This window comes from Cheilinus undulatus, linkage group 23 (genome assembly GCF_018320785.1).
Source record: "Cheilinus undulatus linkage group 23, ASM1832078v1, whole genome shotgun sequence".
Lineage (NCBI taxonomy): Eukaryota > Metazoa > Chordata > Actinopteri > Labriformes > Labridae > Cheilinus > Cheilinus undulatus.
The window spans coordinates 12712701-12734010 of NC_054887.1; the positions used below are offsets into that span (position 1 = coordinate 12712701).

The following is a 21310-nucleotide window of genomic DNA, read 5'->3' on the forward strand; positions in this document are numbered from 1 at the left end:
GGGCAGGGCAAATATAGTGACCCATCATGTCACCGGCCGTCAATGGCGATTTACCCCGCCCCCCTAATGCTTCAACGATGCAGTCTGTTGTTAGCTGATGTCACTGCCTTCAATGAAAGTTAACAGCCAGTTAAACACTGTTTTTGTGTTCATCGTGAGGTAAATTTCCCAAATTCATTAGCCACATTGGCCTACAGATCATTTTAAGCATCATAAAGAGGACTTTCATCTGGTCAACATAAGGTCAAGGGGGCAGGCTAATTGCCAGAGTACCTGTCTAGTTTTTACTTGAACCAGATGCAGCAGGAACAAACATCCTACCTGCTGAAGGTCAACTATAGTTGTTCAAGAATGTAATTTGGCCTGGTGTGTCATAGCCATACAACAAACCTAAAATACAGATTTTTGTCACTTTGCAGGGTCTTCAACCAAAATTTTTTTGGTGAAGCTGAACAAATCTTTTCACACATGAAAGCAAATTTGGGCAAATTTGATCTGATTCAGCCACGACTTTAAAGTTCCATGTCTCGCTTGGAAGTCGCACCGATTTTCAGTTGGATTGTGCATTTTATGTAGTTCTGTGAACAGAGGGATATGACCACCAGACCCCCATCCACAAAACACCTTCAGAATAAAAGCATTATGTGTATTGCTCAAAGTTGGCCTTGAAAGATCAAGCTTTAAAAAAGTACACTGGAAGAGTTATTGTTTCTTCATTCAAGCCTGTAATGTCGTCTGGAGTGCCATCTATCCATCTACAGCTCACAGAGCTCTGAACTCTTGGTAACTCCTAGTGTGAGCGGTCATTCTCTGTCACGGTAAACATTAATGGCTGAGAAATTAAACTGTTTAGTTCTCCGTTTAACTATGAGTGCATTTAGGCACAAAACTGTTGTCAGCTCTCACACACTGATCCGCAGACACAGCAGCCTTGATTGTCACTCACTCTCTCAGGGCAGAAGGGGACCAGCTGTCGCTCTGCCACACATCCAACATATTTCAGAGTATCTGAAGTTAAATGAACAGTTTAAACAAAGTCGTGCCTGTGCAGGTAGTCTGTAGACAGTTTCAGGGCTGCTGAAACTGTACCAGCACAAACAGAAACCAGGATGCTCAAAAAAACTGACAGAAACTGGTATACTGAAGTCCATGCAAACACAGTCAACATGGTTATGCTTTAGTGAAATGCAAAGAGTCACATCCATACATTACCGCAGAACAATCAGAGCGTGATAACAACAGCATGGTAATTTGTTCTTCTCTCTGTTCCCCTCAGGTGATTCACTGGAACTCTCCAAAGAAGCTCAGAGTGAAGAACAAACACGTGGAATTTTTCAGGAATCTTTATTTAACCTTTCTGGAGTACGATGGAAACCTGCTGAGACGAGAGTTGTTTGGATGTCCGAGCGAGGCCGACCACAACAGTGAGAACGTAGGTGTCACAGACTCAGCATGTCTACTGTTTATTCATCAACAGCGCAGTTAAATAGTGAACTAAACAAAGTTATTGCCTTCCTAACAGTGCAGCTTAACATTGCTGTCCTGCAGCTCTCTATCTGCTCTCTTCTGTGACGTTTGCTGTGAGATGGACAAGAACAAGGAAAGTGGGTGATGACAAGGCACCAGTGTCAGAAAGGAAGATTTTCTACACTTTTCCTCACTCAGTTTTTTTTAATCATGCTTTAAAACATGGAGATAGTTGTGCATTAATAATATTAATATCTTGTGTTTGAAAAACACAATGTACTTTATTTTTACAGGGCAGAGAATAAAATATTTAATAGATGCGGTGTGGACAGCATGCCTGTAATGCTATGTGATTCAATGCAGCATGAGGCGATGTGATGCATTGTGATGTCTGATATTTGCGTGCTGTGAGGACACTATATAAGTGTGGAGTATTTAGCATCAAAGAGTCTGCAGCAACATTTCCACTGATAATAGGGTCTTTCATGAAAAATGCAGACCTTTCTGTGCATTTTGGCCTTTCATATAAATACACAAACGGTGTAGGTCTCAAAAATTGCCCCTTCTGTTGGATCTTGTGTCTTCCAGGATGAATATTTTTAGAAACAACGTTTACGGCGTTTATGTGATGGGGACAACCTGGTCTCTCGTTATGTTCGCGAACAGAGACCCCTAAAAGGACCAGAGAGGTCACTGCTGCCTCATACAACACTCCAAAGGCATAAAGCCCACCACCAACGTCAGCGTATTTTGGACCAAACCCGGTTTGGGTTGGTGGGACAACTTTAAAACTTTGGGATGACTTTGGGAAAACAGAGTAGGTGCACTGCCATTTTCTAAAATACCTGCCTACATGTGGACTTGGCCTAAATCCTGATTTATCTTTTTTTCTTGGTCAATCAGATCACTGCTAGCCCTTTATAGGGCACTCGTTGAAATACTTGGAAAATCAAAACTTAAGTTCTAATACTATTGATCGACATCCCAATACTTTTTTTTTTTTTTTTTTTGGCACTTTTCTATATATTAACATTATTATGGGGAAAAAACAAAGTGATCATCTATGGTTCCTTGTCTGTTTATGGGGAAAAATCCATGAAGTATATATTAAGATGTTAATTATGGAAAATAAACACAAATTTCACACACTTCATTTTGCGAGACATGGTGAGGTTGTCTTTAGGTTCTGTAATGGAGATACCACCAGTTTTATCTTATAATTCCAACAGGACACCTAAAATAAACACAAATATTGAATAACTAAGTGCATTTTAAAAGTGATGAGGCTAATAAAAAATAAGAACAGATTTATACTATTTAAGTTTCATAAAAATGTAGTAAAACTGAATAAAATCACATATATTTCACTATTTTTACTAATTCTTTTTCTTTATAATTCCACCAGAAAGTAAGAAACATCACAAATGTTAAATGTCTGAATTAATTTGAGCAGAATTAAGGCTGACAGTAAAAATAAAAACTGATATAAACCACAAGAAAATTTCTTTAAAATTGTCAAATTTACTACTGATCACTCTTCAGTTTTTACAAACCTGTAGCCACATCTGTATACACTACAGAGTACTGTTATCCTACATATTAATGAGTAATTTGTCCAGAAAATACCCTTAGTATGGCTTGTTAAATGAGTTGGCCATATGTCTTAATACAGTCACCATTTTACACCCCTAAACAAACGTATGTCAGAATACAGTTCCTCCATTTATCACTCTAAAATTTCAGCAGCTGCTTGAAATCCTATGCGAACAAAATCTATGATGACATTTAGCACTGCTTTATAATATGTGAGTTTCATCAACTTATCATGGTTGGTTATGGTGACTCAAAGGAGACTCAAAACTGCATTTTTCGAGTTCTGGAGGAAACAGGAAGTTCGAGATGCTCTTGGCCACTGCTGATTGGTTGGATGGTGTGACTCCACTGATTGGCTGAGAAAAATTATTTCAGTTCTACTGTATCACAGATGGGAGGGGGGAGGCTATGAAGGAAGTTGGCTGAAGTGACCATATATGGTTCCATACCCCACGAAGGGTTAATCTTGGTGACAAAACAAGACATTTTTAAAAAGTTTTCAATGTTTATTTCTAGATTTTAATTCATTTATTTTAGCTCTGCACATTACTAGAAACTTTTAACTCAACAAGATTTGATTTAAAGTACTTAAAGGCACAGTGTGTAAAATTTCGCCACCAGGGGGCTCTCAACCAAAACAACAACACAACAGGATAAGTACAGACTAGTGCTGCCCACCTCCACTGTTGATAAGAATTTTAGGAATGAAAATAAAATTTTGGTTTTCTGTGAAGTAAATACGCCCTGTGATGTGCTGTTTTTATTGAAATGTGTCCTCAGTTCAAAACAAGAAGTAGTATAGAAAAGGAGGTGGGCGGAGCTAGGTGGCGCTGGTCTGAATGAGCTAGAAATGGTTTAACCTTGATACTGAGGTCAGTTTGGGCGATTGAACTCTTAACGTATGGCAGCTTCCATTGGAAGACATGTCCTGCTACAATTATACAAATAACACGTGTGTCAGTCCTTGAACCTTCAGGAAATATTTAAGATTGTGTAAGACATCATTTATTAAAAAAAAGTATAACATAGGAATGGTCATCTTGTAAATTGAAATAGATATTCTAGTGCAGAAATTCTACTTATTGTATCTTTAGCTTTGACTGATCTTTGGTTATAAAATTATTCTAGGAGCTGAATTTCTCTTTTATTTCCAACATAGATAAAAAATAGCCTAAGGTCAGAGTAAAAGTGAAATTTTCAAAGCTACTACATTCAGTTAGAGCCTTGTCAGAGTTGTATCATGAGGCAGACAGTGATCTGTTAATGCTCTCAATGCAGCAGAGGAAATAAATTGTACATTTAACTCAGACTAAGGAACATCCCAGAAAAAATTGAATATTTTTGTTCTATTTTCCTCCTTAAAAAAGATTTCCATCAGACGATTGAGGCAGCTTGAGGCTAATCTTGTCACTAATTAAGAAAAATGTTTTAGTCTATTTAATCTCCTCATCCTTTTTAACTTTGGGACGAAAATAGAAAAGTTTCTTCTCTTGGGCACAGCAGCTTTCTCAGTCCTAATAGTCATTTTCCTGCACATATTTTTGCTAAAATCTTCTGATGATTTTTCCTGTGGATGACAGGATTCTTGCACATCTTTTCATCATTATTTAGACGTCATTTTAACTATAACTAAAATTATTTTATTTTTGGTCCTTATCCATGCATTGTTCTAATATAATAATAAAAAGCGTGTTTTGTTTAAAATTTTGATCCTTATCGTGTCCTGTAAATACTGAATATGTCTGCAGTTTCTATGGATGTTTTTACTTGAAAATATAGACATGGTTATGTTGATTCTTTTTGTCCAATCCGGCGTTAAATCCTCCATGTTTTCTGAGGAAGGAAATGTCAATCATTTAGTCAATCAAATCTGTGACACAAAAGCTTCCCCCATCGTCTCAGACATCCTGGGATCCATGAGGATTTTCATAGTTGTGTTTTGTGTGGTTCAGAGTCCAGTCAGGCCAAAAATCAGTTCAGTCAAATTTATAAGAGGATCAGGATCCTGTCTGAAAGCCTGTTTTTCCTTTAAGTTAAATTCAGACATGAAATAATGGAACAAACATAGTTGGCCAAAACACAACATATCATTTTCCTTTCCATTTCCGCATGATAAGGAGATATTCCCCTCTGTTTTTGTGCAAAATGACTTAAACTGACATGTAATTGTGGGTAAACCTGCGCAGCTTTCCCAATTTCGTAGGGGGGTAATTCCCCCTTTGATATTTTGATATGATTCTGGATTCACAGACTACAATTGGACTGGATTGGCCTGGACTATATTTGATTGGGTTGGATTGGATTGGACTTTATTTTCTTGACTTGGTTTGATTAGTTTGGACTGAACTGAACTGGATTAGATTTTCTTGACTTGATTTAATAGGGATTGATTTTCCTGCCTAACTTGATTTGATTTGATTGAATTGGATTGGAAAAGAATGGAATGGAATGGAATGGATTGGATTGGATTGGATTGGATTGGACTGGACTGGACTGGACTGGACTGGACTGGACTGAACTAGACTGGACTAGACTGACCTGAATTGGACTTGATTTGATGACTTGACTTTGATTTGCCTTGATTTGATTTGACCTGACTTGATTGGATTAGATTTAACTCTGGCTGAATTTGATTCTATAAAATGCAGACTGATTATGAAATCCTGATCATTTTTCTTAAAAAATTGAGGAAAAAAGGGGACAGTGAGATCATTAGTTGTTATTTGTCAAATAGTTGTTTCTGAATTTTCCTAAAAGAAACAACATACTGAACCGTCTAATTTCCTGTTTCTTTGCAGCTTGCTAGTGTTAGCATTTGACCTACTTAACTTCTGCCATCTCACCGTCTCAGATTTATGTGCTGCCGTTGTACTATATCACTTTTCTATTAAGCGTACACATTGACAGACATTTGGAAAGTTTTCTTTCCTGTCTATTAAGTCCGCATTTCTTGATTCCTGAGATGGAGAACTGTAAGATGCTTCAGCCATGCTCTGTGTTACTCACCTAGCTACCTAGGGAGCACCTGGGCACACCTGATTGGTGTTACATTTATACAATCCAAGGCTCCCTGTGCAGTGCACTCAGATCTTTTTGTTCTTGTCATTTTATCTTTAAACCAGTACCTCCTATTCAGAAGCCCAAAATCTCAACTCTTACTCTGAGATGAGACAATGAGCCGACTCACTGAAACAGATGAAATCCCCCTCACTAGCTGCTGCTAGGATTTTTATGGATCGGGCTTTTAAGCAGCTGTGGTTCAGATGGCCTAGCACTTAGGTCGTGCCCCATGTAAGCTTGTAGCTTGTGTTCAAGTCTAGCCTGTGGCCCCTTTCCCAATCTCGAACCCCTGTTTCAAATTCTTAACACTGTCCCATCTCTGTCAATAAAGGCATTAATAACCTTGGAGCCTCTGTCAGCGGGTCCTTGAAGCCTTATTTCCATCGAGGTGGGAGGATCGTGTTTAAGGGCGGAGTTAATGAGCTGAAGTAGCTAACTGTGACCTACCAAGGTACTGCAGATATAAAGTAGCCTAAGCTAACTCTGCTACAATGTATTGAATGATAGCATTTGTGTTTAAAATTGTACATCGACACTTTACAATCGAATGGAATCAAAAACAAAAAAACTATGGCTGCAAGTAGTGTAGGGCCCTGGCACCACGGTGTATGTCACAGCTGTGTAGCAAGTGATTGGTGTCGGCAACCCATGCAGTGTGATGCAGCACAGCAGAAAAACCATAGAAATCCTCCACAGACTGTGATGAAATCAAATATAAGTACATTTTAGTTTGTACATGAGCTACTAGAAGGGCAGTACTAATATTTATCATGTAAAATTCAAAGAGTATGAGGCATTTTATGTTAGAGGTGCTGCTGGCTTCTTCCAGCAAAAGTATAAAATTCACATTTTAATGTGTAGAGGAACAGACCTTGATCATACATCTGAAATCTAAAGCAAATCAGATGTTAAATATGAGAGTTATGGAGACTTCCTGCCAAATTGGCGAGATATCAAAATGGTAGCCATTGCCAGAGAGATGTCCTTTGATGAAACATGTCAGTGTTGTGTACAGATTTTGCAGCTTTTCAAAATATGAGGCTGATAGGTTCAACACAGTAGGAAGAGTAAAGAAATAGCCAAGTCGTCATTTCTTGTTGCCAGTCGGGGGAGATTTGATGAGATGTTTGCATGTGGGCATGCTCAGTGTGATACAGTTTGAGAAACTGTATCACTTTGAGAAACAATGTATATAGAAGTTAAAACAGGCTAAAGTCATTTAACATCATCCGAAAAAGCCTTTTATCGAAATTGAGGTGAAGCTGGTGGACTTCTTGTTGGGATTTTGTCAAAGAGGCTTTTTTGTAGGTGGAGTTGTGGTGCATATGCAGATGAAAGATCATAAGTCTTGGTGTAATGGCGGTAAGGCGCTGCATTATGAAAGATTTAAAGGGAAAGTAAAAACAAAAATCACCCAAAGAAAATGTGTTTGCCATCAGGGGTGCTTTGTTCAGAAGAATGATTTTGATGCTCGAATGTATTCAGGACCAATGTGTGATCATCTCTGCTAAGTTTGGTGAGGATTGTAGTAAACACTAAAAAGTGAAATTGAATGATTGTGCAGAAAATACAGCAAAAAAAGTAGTGAAAAAATCCCCCAACTTTGGTTCCCGGTCACAGCTCCACCCCAAGGCAAAAATATTTTTTACAACTTTTGATCTTCACCTTTTCTAGAATGACCATCAAAATTCTGGAGTCAATCAGATAAAATCCTTTGGACGAGTTCGCTAAAATATGCAACCTGTCCATTCAGTGAAAATGCAGAAATTTGACAAAAATTGTTTATAATGTGCTTCCTGTACATTTTAGAGGATGGTCCCAAGAAACTTTTTTTCATCTCAGCATGATACATATGTGTACTGATTTTCATGCTTGTAGCTTTACCCAGTCCCCTATGTCACATCTGGGGCTACCGCAGGGCCCCTGTGCAATGGACTTAATGGTTCCACCAGAATACAAAAACTTCCTCTGGGGGACAATTTTCAGGAAAGTTTGGTGAGATTTTTGAGCATGTTAAAGCCCCCAAATTAGCAGTTAAAAATAACGCCTACAGATACAATAGGGTCCTCGTTCCAAGGCCGGTGCCGGTGCCTAATAAAACTGTGAACGGACCTGGTCATACCTGTCCATGAAACTCTGCCTTTTGGAGACTGAAGAAACCATCAAACAAAAACAAAAACAGCACACATCCTCTTAGATTGAATTAATTAAGCTGAGTGCAATTAAACTACTGAATAAAAAAAAAAATCATAAAACTGTAGAGCTGCTTGGCTCTGGTATTTGTTGTGGTTTCTTTGAAGCTTGCAGAAGCCTTTTTACTCACTTTCGAGTCTGATGTTCCACATATTTTCTCTGTTTGTGTCGTATTCTTTCTGCAGTGAACGCCTCTGTTTGTATCCAGCTGAAGGTCGCCGTGGTCAGGCCTTTTTTAACGGCTCCTTCCTTCCTTCCTTCCTCTGTGGGGCCATAGAATAATTTAAGTGTCAGCTCTGTGGTCAGTTAATCTCATTATAATTTTCCATCAATGTGTGCCAGAGTGCTTTTTTTCTGCCAACACTCAGTCCTAATGTGTCCTTTACTCAGGAAATAGTTTGCTCACTCAATTTTTCAGAGTTTGAGCAGCGATTTAAATCCCATTAAAGTGATGATTAGTCTAATGAAGCCACGAAGGGACCGGATCCTGCAGCAGGGTGCGGACTGGACTGCTCAAGGCCCAACGGGCCTCTGCAGGCCGCTCTCTGTACAGAACAGCCAATCAGAGAGTCAGGAAGAGAGAAACATCATTTTTGTTTCTACTGTTTCCCAAAAATACAAGTGGAGAAGCCTGAATCCATAATTCCTTCTCCTCTTAAGGTCCTGGATGTCGTGGTGCAGCAGCATCAGTGGGGAACAATCTTTTGCCCAAAAATGTCTAACTGTCAGTGTCTCTCTCTCCTCTTGTCCTGCAGCTCCAGAAAACCTTGTCCGAGCTGGACGAAGATGATCCGTGCTACGAGTTCCGTCGGGAGCGATTCACCGTTCACAGAACACACCTGTACTTCCTGCACTACGAATACGAACCGTCCTCCGATAACACGGATGTCACGCTGGTGGCCCAGCTCTCCATGGACAGGTAATCTTTCAGACCAGTAGTAGTTCTGCAGAAGTTTCAAATAGCGGTGTTCCTGCACAAATAATTTCACATCTTTGAACCTGCTTGATCACGAAAGACACATCTCTAGCAGTCCGAGCATGCTCCACAATTTCTGTGCTGGGTTTTGAGAGAGAAGTCTATAACAACAGATGCAAAGCAGAAGATATGTTGTTGTCTCTCTAAGGATATCACCCTAAGATACAGGAATAGATGCATCATATTATTAACAAAAGTAAAGCTGAGTCTGTGCTTTATGTTCTTTTCTGCGCTCTCTTTAAGTTCAAGAGGAGGGCAGAAAATAAAACCATCAGGTTAAATCAGCGTGGAGTCTCTGCAGTAATTGAAGTCTGAACAAAGATGAACATTCATTAACACTACAGGAACATTTCTGCTGCAGCAGTTAAACAAAAACATTCAGATCTAACCCCTAAATTTGTCTTCTTCTCAGGGTAATTTCATTGTAATTCTCTCAGCCGTCTCTGTTTTCTGATCTTGTTGTGTTTGTTATGCCACTAGAGATTATTCTGTGTTCTTACCACAGATCAGTTTTGCTCTTTGGGATCATTAAACTCTGTCTGCTGTTATTTAACATAATGTGTAAAAAAGAAGAAGAAGAAACAGTGGTGGAGAGAGAAAGGGGAAAGGGATGAAAGTTGTCAGGAATGGTGACACTGTTTCCTTTGTTTGTTTGAAATCAAAGGTTTAAACTACAGTGGCCGTGAAGGTCAAAGGCAAAAACATTTATTGAACACCAATATATTACTTAAAACATAAAATCAATTCCCAGAAACATTCCATGAAATGTAAAAGGATTAATAAAATAAAAAAACAATGTTTTGAGTTTCTTTTAAAGGTGCAGTGTGTAATATTTAGCCTATTAGCATTTAGCAAAACAAGCTTGGTTAAAATGAAACATAACATTTATAAGTAGACTGATCTAAATTAGTGTTGACATCTGAAAACACATTTTTTAAATTTATGTTTTAAATTAACTCAGAATAAGCCTTGTATTCATACATAGGGAGGGTCCCCTATAAAGACGCTGCCATCTTGGATTTTTGCGTTTTGCCTGTTTCTATGGCACCATAGAAGGAACCAAATAACAGTTAAGCATGTATTGATTTTTAAACTTCACTGGTTCCCACAGTTATCACCAGAGAAATGAGCATCACACTCCAGAACTGACTGTTAGATGTTGATAGTCCCAATTTTACACACTGCACCTTTAATTTCTTTTATTTTCAAGAAATGTTTATAGAGAAGTTTTTTTTTTAAAAAAGGTTTTGTGTTTTTTTGTAATGTTTTCATGTTTCAGAATGTTTGTTTTTAAATACATTTTGGCATTTTTAGATGAAATTAAATACCTTTTTGTGTTTCATAAAGTATTTTGTTGGCATTGATTATCTTGAAATATGTTTTTGCCTCATAAAATATTTTGTGCTTAAATATTTTTATTTAATAAAGTAATTTTGTTTTTCACAAAATGATTTTGTGTTTAATTTAATAATTTTTGGTTTTCACAAAAAAAAATGTCATTTTTTGATTCATGAAATATTTTTGTGCTTCACAAAATAATTTTCTCATATTTTTTTCATGAAATAATTTTGTGTTTCGCAAAAAATATTTCATGTGTGTGTTTCATGAAATGATTTGTCTTAAAAACCATCTTGTGTTTCAGGAAAATATTTATTATATTATATAAAAATATTTTTGCTTCAATACATATTCTGTGTTTCCTGAAATAATTTTTGTTCCATTAAATGTTTCAGGCTTTTTATTATCCTTTTACCTTTGAATAAAATTCTTATGTATCTTATGAACATTTTTCTGCATTTTGAAATGTATTTGCTTTTCTCAAAACTGTATAAAAAGTTGAAATTTAATTATTGTTTTTTGTGTTGTAAGAAATAACTTTTCCTTAATGTACTTCAAGCTTTCTAAAACAATTTAGCAAATCATCTTTTTATGTTTAGTGAAATAATTGTGCTGTCCATGAAAAGTTTGACATGTTTTTCTTTTTTTACATTATATAAATGTTTTTGTGTTTCTCATAGTGTTAGAAAGTGCTCTATGATTTAGAGTGTTAATATTTCATTAATCAACTTTTCATGTGTTTCTTAAAAGGGTCATTTGATTTGAAATGGCTTTATTTTTCTTTAACTGTTGCTTTTAATGTATTTGTGTTTAATGAACACACTCACAAATGTAAAATATATTTTTGCATTCCCTCAGTATTTTTGTGTTTCATAAAATGATTGTCCTTTTTAAAAGATGTTTTCACAACATTTTAATTTATTTTGATTTTTTTGTACGTCACACTATTTTTGGTTATTTCTATCTTAGTGAAAGTTTTTTAGTTCCATGATTTTTTTTTAAATTCAGTTTATTGATTTAGCTGTGTATCATCAGGGCTACTGTATAAAATTGACAAATAAGAAAAAATGCCAGACATTTTTAAGAATAATTTGACATTCATGTTAACAGTAGAGAATGTTGCTGCTAAAAATGGTTCAGTATTTTTAATAAACTAATTTGGCACGTGTTCCTCTGAGGATTTTCATTCTCCTTTACAGACGTCCTTAAAGCCGCCACTAACTCCAGACCTCCCTCTGATTTTTATTTTTGTCTCATAAACTGTTGTTCTTTAATCTGCTGAGCACGTTTTAGCTCTCTGGATAATAAACCTTTTGTTTAAGTGACCCAACGGTACGTTTCGCCACCCTTAGGACAACAACACTTTGTTTTAATATTGTCAGTATGTTGTATCTTCTACTCAGCACTATATTATTATTATGTAGTGAGCGTTATAAATGCTGCTACCTCGAGGGGCTGCAAGCTGGCTGCAGACTTTGTCTTGTTTTAATGAGGCCCATGGTGGCTCTGCGGGGGGAATACGGGCATATTGCAGATCTGAAACAGTGTCAGACATGCAGAACAAAAACACAACTGCACCGTCACATGGAGTATACAACAACTGTGGAGTAACAGGGGGAGAAGGAAGCCAAGGAACGAGGAGAGAGGAAGGACAAAAAGAGACAACAATCAAATTTAAAGGATGAAATCTCCCACTGATCAGCAGACGTTTGAATTCAGAGTGAACATTTTCAAAGCAGGAGTCTTCAAAGAAGAGCTTCCTGCTCAGTAAATCTGCTTCTTTATGTAACAAAGATAAAACAAATATCAGCGGATTGAATCAGACTTACATCATTTTAAAGATCAACCTACTCATTTGAAATATCTGTGCAAAAGCAATGAAAGCCAACAGCTCTTTGTAATGTAAATGTATTTATACTTAGATTCTGTCTAATAATTAAAAAGCTTCAAAATCAAAAAAATTAAAAAGTGCTTTTTTGGCCCCTGCAGGCTCCAGATGTTAGAGGCCATCTGTAAACACTGGGAGGGGCCCATCAGCCTGGCCCTGTACCTCTCTGATGCCGAGGCTCAGCAGTTCCTGCGTTACGCTCAGGGCTCCGAGGTGCTGATGAGCCGTGGGAACGTTGGCTATCACATCGTCTACAAAGAGGGGCAGTTCTACCCTGTCAACCTGCTGAGGAACGTGGCCATGAGGCAGGTCAACACGCCATATATGTTCCTGTCCGACATCGACTTCCTGCCCATGTATGGCCTCTATGAGTACCTCCGGTAAGACGACCTTGACCACTCAGATGACAGATTTTTTTTTTTTTACTTTCTGAAGATCATTGATCCCTGATATCTCCAAGTATGTAAAATAACGTCTGTTGTGTTGTGTTTGTAGGAAGTCGGTGGTGCAGCTGGACATGGCCAACACAAAGAAAGCTCTAGTTGTTCCTGCCTTCGAGACGCTGCGTTATCGTCTCTCTTACCCAAAATCCAAAGCTGAGCTGCTGTCTCAGCTGGACATGGGGACGCTCTTCACCTTCAGGTAATACACCTCTCTGTTATTTTTCTTTAGCCAACAGATTTGCCAAAGCAGCTCCTTCATTTTCTCCATCTTTGTGTGAATTCATTCATTAACCTGGATCTTGACTAAATCCTCTAGAGCACAGAAAGGAAATACCTCAGCTTGTTCTGAGGGGGTGAATCATAAATGTTAAAAAAAGAATGCAAACAAAAGATAATAAGCAATTAAAAAGATAGACAGTTATGGTGATGTAAAAAGAAACCACAGGGAAGGCTGCTCTGCATCATAAAAACTCTGGAAAAGTTTAAGGACTTTTTACTGATTTTTCCATAGCAGAGTTGCATGGTGGTGCAGGTGTGAATGTGTGCATTCCCAGTCACTATTTTCCATTAAACCAGTTCTAGGGCTGGTTCAGAACCATTGCGTTAACTTAGCACCACTTCTTTTTTTTCCATAGCCAAATAACTGGAACAGAAAAATGGTACAAGTGTGGCAAAAAACCTCTTTAATATTAAATAGAAAACAGATTTCTACAGAATAATGTAAAATAAAAAATAATATGTAAGTTATGCATAAATAATTTAAGACAGGTCCAGCCAAATAGAGCTAGTAGCTTCACAATAAGTGGTACAGGGATCACCTGTCTGCAGTCAAAGTGTCTTAAGTGATTGTAGTATAAAGGCACCTTTTTCTGTAAGTTGGAATCCCTGGTAATCAGTATCCATGGCTACCATTACACCATGAGGGCAAAAAAACAGTACAAGCAACTCAAAGAAAAGGTCAGTGAAAATTTTAAGTCAGGGGATGGATACCAAAAATTCCAAGGCACTGCATATCCCCCAGAGTTCAGTTAAATCCATCATCAAGAAATGGAGGGAATATGACGCATGTGTAAATCTGCCTAGATCAGGCCGTCCTCACAAACTGAGTGACCGCGCAAAAAGGAGACTAGTGAGAGAGACACCAAGACACTTACGACTACTCAGAAGGACTTACGAGCTTCAGCAGCTAAGATGGGAACCTTTGCATATGACAACTGTTTCCCAGGTTCTTAACCAGTCAAAGCTTTATGGGAGAGTGTCAAAGAGAAAGTCACTGCTGAAGAAAACTCATTAAATCTCAACTAGAGTTCACCAAAAGACATGCGGGAGACTCCATGGTCAAGCTATACGCTCTGTGAAGCAAAGTGGTGGCAGCATCATTCTGTGGGGACGCCACCACGATGCCTAGGACTACTCTGAAGGCAACAATTAAAGCCAGATTTGATCAAAATTAGTACTGAAATTAAATGTAGCGATTAAAAAAATTACTTGTTTAATGTATTGAAAGTGGTGATGTTCTTGGGTGAATAAATTCAAATCTGGTTGATACATTTTCTACTTCAGAGACTTGACTGAACTTAAATGGTGTTGGCTCCATCCTGGAACTGGTTTGGTGGTAATGGGGTATTTGTCAGCCCCTTGATTGACCGGTGACCAGTGAAGAATGTAACCTCACCTATTGCCAAATGACAGATTGGATCAGCTCCAGACTTCCGGGACCTCCCAGACCTTTTTGCTGTGAGGCAACAGCACTAACGCTGCACCCCAAGGTGGCTGATTCAAACCAATAAACCCATTTTAAAACACAAAGTATGCAAGAAAAATAAAACCAATTCCTGGATAAAATCTTACATTAGATGATTTAAAGCACAGGGAATCTGAAAAGGACAAGGATGGAAGAGACCATATTGAAATAACAAGAAACATCTTTATTAATTTATATTTTATTAAGAAACTGAAAGATAAAGCATTGTTTTGTGCTGTTATTAATACCCAAATAAGCTGAAGACAAGCTGTCTCTCCCACCCACACTCTGAGAGGACTGGAGGCAGGAACCCAGCGCTGTGATGTTTCTCTCCGCTCTCAGTAAAGGTGTTTTTATTTTCTGCACCGTGTCTGTGTGTGTGGTCACGCTGTCTTCGGTCACACTCATTCTCCTCGCCCTCCTACAATTTTGAGTCAGTAAAAACCGCTTTTATCTCGGCGGTTGGTGCAGAAAAAGTGTTATGATGGCCCAGGAAGAAAAAGAGACAACACAACTTTTTCCCATCAGGACTGATTTGGACACGGGGAGAAGTAAACAACATTTTATAAAGAAAGTCTGGGCTTTAAAGGAAGCTGCAGAGATACAGACGTAGGCTAGAGTTCAAAATGTCCTCAAACATTCTACAAACTATACATCAGAGTTCCTCTGGATGTAGAAGGAGAGTTTGCTCTTAATAGATGTAACAAAATGTTTCTTTTCCATTCCTTTAGGTACCACGTGTGGACTAAAGGCCACGCACCTACTAACTTCGCCAAGTGGCGGACAGCGACCACGCCATACAGGGTGCAGTGGGAGGCCGACTTTGAGCCCTACGTGATGGTGAGGAGGGACAGTCCCGAGTACGACCGCCGCTTTGTGGGCTTCGGCTGGAACAAGGTGGCTCACATCATGGAGCTGGACGCACAGGTAACAACACTCTTTCTTTCTGCCCTCAAAAAGACTTTTTAAAAAATCTTTTGGTGCAGTGAATTCACTCCTGATTCTCTAACCTGGTGTCTGTCAATACAAACCTTTGCACAAACAACATCATTCTGCCTCTCAAAATTGCAGCATTTATTTTTTCAGACCACAGTCGATTTTTCCAGGGCTTTTCTTCTGAAGAGCTCTCAACTGACCAATCAACACACTTGTTGTCGCCTATGATAAAAAAAAAAGTGTTGAGGCAGACACAGCACAGGTGCAAAAACTTCTTCCTCTCCATAACACTGATTATTTTTCCCTTCCATAACATTATTCTCTCTAAGCAATGACTGTCTTTAAATGCAAGTGAGCAAATTCAAATTCAAGTGAACTTTTAACAGCTTTTCTCCCTCATAATGTGAATTTCATCTATGAAACCAAAATGATGGGTTACTGTTCACTAAATATGCCTTATGAAAAGAAATTTTCATGGATGAGCCCTCAGTTAGGCTTTTTTGACTCTTTTTAATATCAAAGTGAGAACAGATTTCTACAAAGTAATGTCAAATGAAAATATGCAACGTATAATAAGCAAGTACATAAATATTCATCTCATTCAAGTCAGCATTTAGTAGTCCAGCCACAATTATTGGATTGGATTGAGGTCTGGGCTTCGACTCAGCCCCTCAAAAGCGATTACCTTGTTGTCTTTAAACCATTTCTGTGTAGCTTTCTCTGTAGACTTTGGGTCATTGTCTTGCTGGAAAATAAATCTTCTCCCAAGCCGTAGTTCTCTTGCAGACTGAATACGTTTGTCCTCCAGGATATTCCTATATTTCACCACATTCATTTTACCCTCGACCTTTACAAGCCTTTCAGGGATGGCTGCCAAGAAGCATCCCCACAGTATGATGCTGCCACCACCATGCCTCACAGTGGCAACAGTGTGTTTGTGTTGATGTGTAGTTTTTGGTGTCTGCCAAACAGTGTATAGTTTGACTAGTGTTATAGTACTTGAGAAAGGTCTTGCTCTTGAGACCGATCTCAAGAGCACATTTTGAATGTCTTGGTCTTGTCTCAGACTTGAGAGCATTTTTACACGATCTTGTCTGCGTCTCGGACTGGCTTGACTCGGGATTTTCCATCAAGACCGGTCGAGACCAGCACTGATCTGTTATTCTTCATTAGTGTGATAATAAGGAGCAGCGCTTGCTAAAACAACAAATAGCTACACCTACAAAAACTCAGCAGTCCATCTTATTTCTAATCAGGAATACCTCTGAACACTTACTTTAGGCCTCATTCACCTGACAAATCTAGATAAACAACTCATTTTCAGATATTAAAAATAACTTCAGACTTGTTAGTGGCTTTTAAAAGGATGTTTTGTTTTGTTTTTCACAAGAAGTTGAACAAATTTGTGAAGATTTAAGATTTTTGCATGTTGTGCGTTGAAAGAGTAGAAGACACCTTGTTTTTACGAGTCAAATACATTAAGAAGAAAACTAAAATTAAAAAGAAAATGCTCTTTAACTGTTCAACTCTGTCATGGTTTTTTAAAACTGATTTTTATGGCCTCGGTCTTGACTCGGTCTCGACCACCAAAGTCTTGGTCTTGTCTTGGTCTCGGTGCACTCTGGTCACAGGCAAGTCTTGGTCTTGGATAGTGTGGTCTTGAGTACAACACTAAGCTTGACCATGGGGTCTTCCACGTGCCTTTTGGCAAATTCAAGTCGAGGTTTAATGAGTTTTCTCCAACAGTGGCTTTCTCTTTGCCACTCTACAATAAAGCTTTGAATGACTAAGAGCCCAGGCAGCAGTTGTTGTAAGAAGAGTCTCTCCCATCTAAGCAGCTGAAGCTTGTAACTCCTTCAGAGTAGTCCTAGGTGTCTTGGTGGCCTCTCTCAGTCATCTCCTTCTGCACAGTCACTCAGTTTGTGAGGACAGCCGGATCTAGGCAGATGTACACACGCCTTATTCTTTCCATTCTTGATAACAGGTTTAACGGAACTCTGGGAGATGTTCAGTACCCTGGATTTTTTTTCGTATCCATTCTCTGACTTATACTTTCAATAAGCTTTTCTCTGAGTTGCTTGGAGTGTTCTTTTGTCTACATGATGTAATGGTAGCCAGGAATACTTATAGCCAGTGACTGGACCTTCCAGACACAGGTGTCTTTATACTACAATCACTTGAGACACTTTTACTGTACTCAGGTGATCCCAGTTCCACTTCTTGTGAGACTACTGGAACCAAATGGCTGAACTTCTGTTGAATTAGGTCAGTCTCTTTAAAGGAGGTGAATAGATGATAAAAAGTAGTCGAACATCTTACAAAAGCCTGCAATTGTTTGAGAAATTCAAGAACTGTAGTGTAAGCATGTCTAAATTACTCCATGATAATGATCATCATAACTCAAGTCTGCATGATGAGTAAAACCTCCGAGTTTGTTCAGCTGTCAGAAAACAAACCTGCTCAGCTCTGTGTGATAACAAAGTGAGACTTCTCTGTCTTTGTCTTTCTCTGCAGGAGTACGAATTTGTGGTTCTCCCCAACGCCTACATGATCCACATGCCTCACGCTCCGAGCTTCGACATCACAAAGTTTCGCTCCAACAAACAGTACCGGGTCTGCCTGAAGACACTGAAGGAGGAGTTCCAGCAAAACATGTCGCGGCGCTACGGCTTCGCCGCGCTCAAATACATGACGGCCGAGAACAACAGCTAGCTACCACTGCAGACCCTCACTTCACCCGCTATGAACTACTGACCCACTCCACGAGGCGGGGGAGGAAGGAGGAGGAAACAGAGACAGCCCTAGGGAGGCTGACAGGGAGGATTTGAACCTTCCACTGACTTTTAGAGAACGATCTACCCTCTTTGTGGGACTGTGAGGGTCTGTATGTCCTTTCTTTGGAGAGATAATCCAGGAGGAGGCCGCTCCTGCAGGGATGGAAAGCTGTGACAAAAATCCCAGCTCAACCCAGGCCGGGATACGTCGGCCCTCAGCAGGCAAAGAAAAACAGACGTTCAATGCCTGGCCATATTTGTAAGAGCAGTGACAGTGGTGGGTGGGGTGTGGATGAGCGTGTGAGTACAGGTAGATGTGACTGTGTGAATGTTCCTCCAGGACGGCATTTAGCTAAACCTTAAGCCGAGCAGAAGATGTGAAACATTTCGTTCTGAGCAGCAGCGGCAGTTTGATTGACAGCTCACCCCGACTCTGAATGCAAATCGTCAGCAGGCGGCGAGATAAGACAAAGCGGTAAACACGTCCACACAGATTTACAGAATCTCTTTGTGATGGGTGACACACACGCAGACAAAACACATTCTCTGAGATAATGTGGCGAGCTGCCAGCCAGCGAGAGCCGCTGCTGCCTGGTCTGATCGCTGATTCACTTCAGAACAAGGCTGGCTACTCAGTAGATGGTTTTCAAATCTTTACCCATTTTAAAGACATGGTAGACCACAGATATGAGGACAGACTCTGCTTATCTTTAACATTATTATCCCCTGAATTAACACGCTAGACCAGAGATCCCCAAACGGGCCTATGGGCCAAGTCCAGACCACCAGAGTCAATTATTGGCTTGGATACACCCTGGTCTGAAACTTCTACAAAATTCAGTTAGTCATTATTTAATGCAAATTAGTCATGTCAATAGAATATCATGAAAAAAATTAATTTATTACTATGATTTAATTAAAAATGTTAAATCTCCATAGATTCTTGATTAATTTCATGCAGAGTGAAATATTTCAAGACCTTTTTGTGTTTTTATCCCCTTGATTACAACTTATAAAACTTATAATCTACTATTTCAAATATTAGAATATTGTAGAAAAGTCCAGTTTCTTATGATTTACTGCTCTAACTCTAGTTCACAGAGTACAAACAACCACAATCATGGGAAGACTGCTGACTTAACAAATGTCCAGAAGACAATTATTCTCATCCTCCACAAAGTGGGTAAGCCACAGAAGGTCACTGCTAAAAGGGCAGATTTTAGAGCCCCTCATGCTTCCATCTGTGGAGAAGTTTTATGGAGATACTGATCTCCTTTTCCAGCAGGGCTTGGCACAGTGAAGCCAAAACTACCAGAAACTGGTTTGCTGACCATGGTGTTACTGTGTCTGATTGGCCAACCAACTGGTCTGACCTGATCCCATAGTGAATCTCTGGGGAAAAGTCAAGAGGAAGATGAGAGACCCCAAACTCAACAATACAGATGGGCTGAAGGCTGCTATCAGAGCAACATAGCCTCAGTAACACCCCAGCAGTGCCACAGACTGATCGGCTTCATGCCACATTACTTGTAGTAATTTGTGCAAAATGAGCTCCAACCATGATCTGAGTGCATAAATGAACAGATTTTTTTTTTTTTTTTGATTGGTGTTTTGTGATATTCTAATATTATGAGATTTTTTTAAATTTTTGTGAGCTGTAATCATCAAGATTAAAACAAGTCTTTATATATTTCACTTTGTATGAGATGAATCTAGAATATAAAGAAGTTTCACCTTTTGAATTAAATCACAGCAAAAACAAAAAAAAGGAAAATGATATTCAAAAATTTCAGAAGCACTTGTTTAATGACGTGATGTCGTTATATGAAATGTGATAAGTCTACGGTTACTTTTAGTGTTTTAGATGTGTTTGAATGTCAAAAAGATCCCAAGTGGATAAAACAGCATCAAAATAAATTTTTATTATCTAAAAAAGTCCCTTTGGTGAACCTCTGGCCCCAACATAAAGGTCCAAGCCCCTAAAAAAGTCAGAAAATGGCTTTATAACAAGCTAGATCACAGGCTAGGGCCCAATGCCCTTGACGTCCAAAATCTAGTCCGCTCATTCTAGAGTCAGAGTGGACAATTGTGGAAAGTTTGAAGAAAATCTGTAAAAGTATTCTTGAGATATCAGGTTCACAAGAATGACCGGGGTAGACAGACAGTGAACTATTCAATATGGAGGACAATTGACACAACAAGCAACAAAAGAAGACGTTACTTCCATATTTGCGTGCTGTACAAGTACATAACTTCTGATTAGTGGCACAACTGTCTGCTCATTCTCATATGGGAACAGTATCAGTGGTGATGTTTGATTAGTACAATTGATGATCAGGTAAGATCCAACTCAATCTGGAGCAGTAAAATGATTCCGTCGACACAAAACAATTAATTATTTGTAAATATAATTGGTTCTAGCTAGCCCATCCCTACAACAATCAGTATTATCTATGAGTGTGTGTACAGTCCTGATGGGTGGGGATTGTAGGGGTGGATGGGCGTCTTGTTATCACACCATCAGCTGTATGCTTTGGGTCATTGTCTAACAGGAAAATAAATCTTCCCCCATGTTATAGTTCTCTTGCCTACTAAATAAGATTGTCCAGGATTTCCTCATATTTTACTGCATTCATTTTACCCCCCCTTTACAAGCCTACAGGGCTGGCCACCAAGAAGCATCCCCACAGCATGATGCTGCAACCACCATGCTTCACAATGGGGATGGTGTGATTGCTCAGTGTTTGGTGTCCGCCACACATAGCGTCTTGTCTGATCACCAATCAGCACCATTTTTGCAGCAAGCCTCATAATACCTGATAGTTCTGTGGGACAAATCGGGACAAAAATCATCTAACGTGTAGCCAGCTTAAGTCGCCAGATCTGATGTTCGGCGTA

At 39.0% G+C, this 21310-nt stretch overlaps 1 protein-coding gene across 1 annotated transcript in view; it reads left to right on the forward strand.

The window, feature by feature from the left end:
* The window catches only part of large1 (LARGE xylosyl- and glucuronyltransferase 1), a 117357-nt gene extending 97289 nt beyond the window's left edge, over positions 1-20068 (forward strand). The window contains exons 10-15 of the mRNA XM_041780816.1: positions 1277-1432; positions 9069-9232; positions 12617-12895; positions 13011-13157; positions 15434-15629; positions 18153-20068. Coding sequence (XP_041636750.1) covers positions 1277-1432; positions 9069-9232; positions 12617-12895; positions 13011-13157; positions 15434-15629; positions 18153-18350 — 1140 coding nt within the window. The 3' untranslated portion in view covers positions 18351-20068. The remainder of the gene's footprint in view (positions 1-1276; positions 1433-9068; positions 9233-12616; positions 12896-13010; positions 13158-15433; positions 15630-18152) is intronic.
* Positions 20069-21310: the final 1242 nt, after the last annotated feature.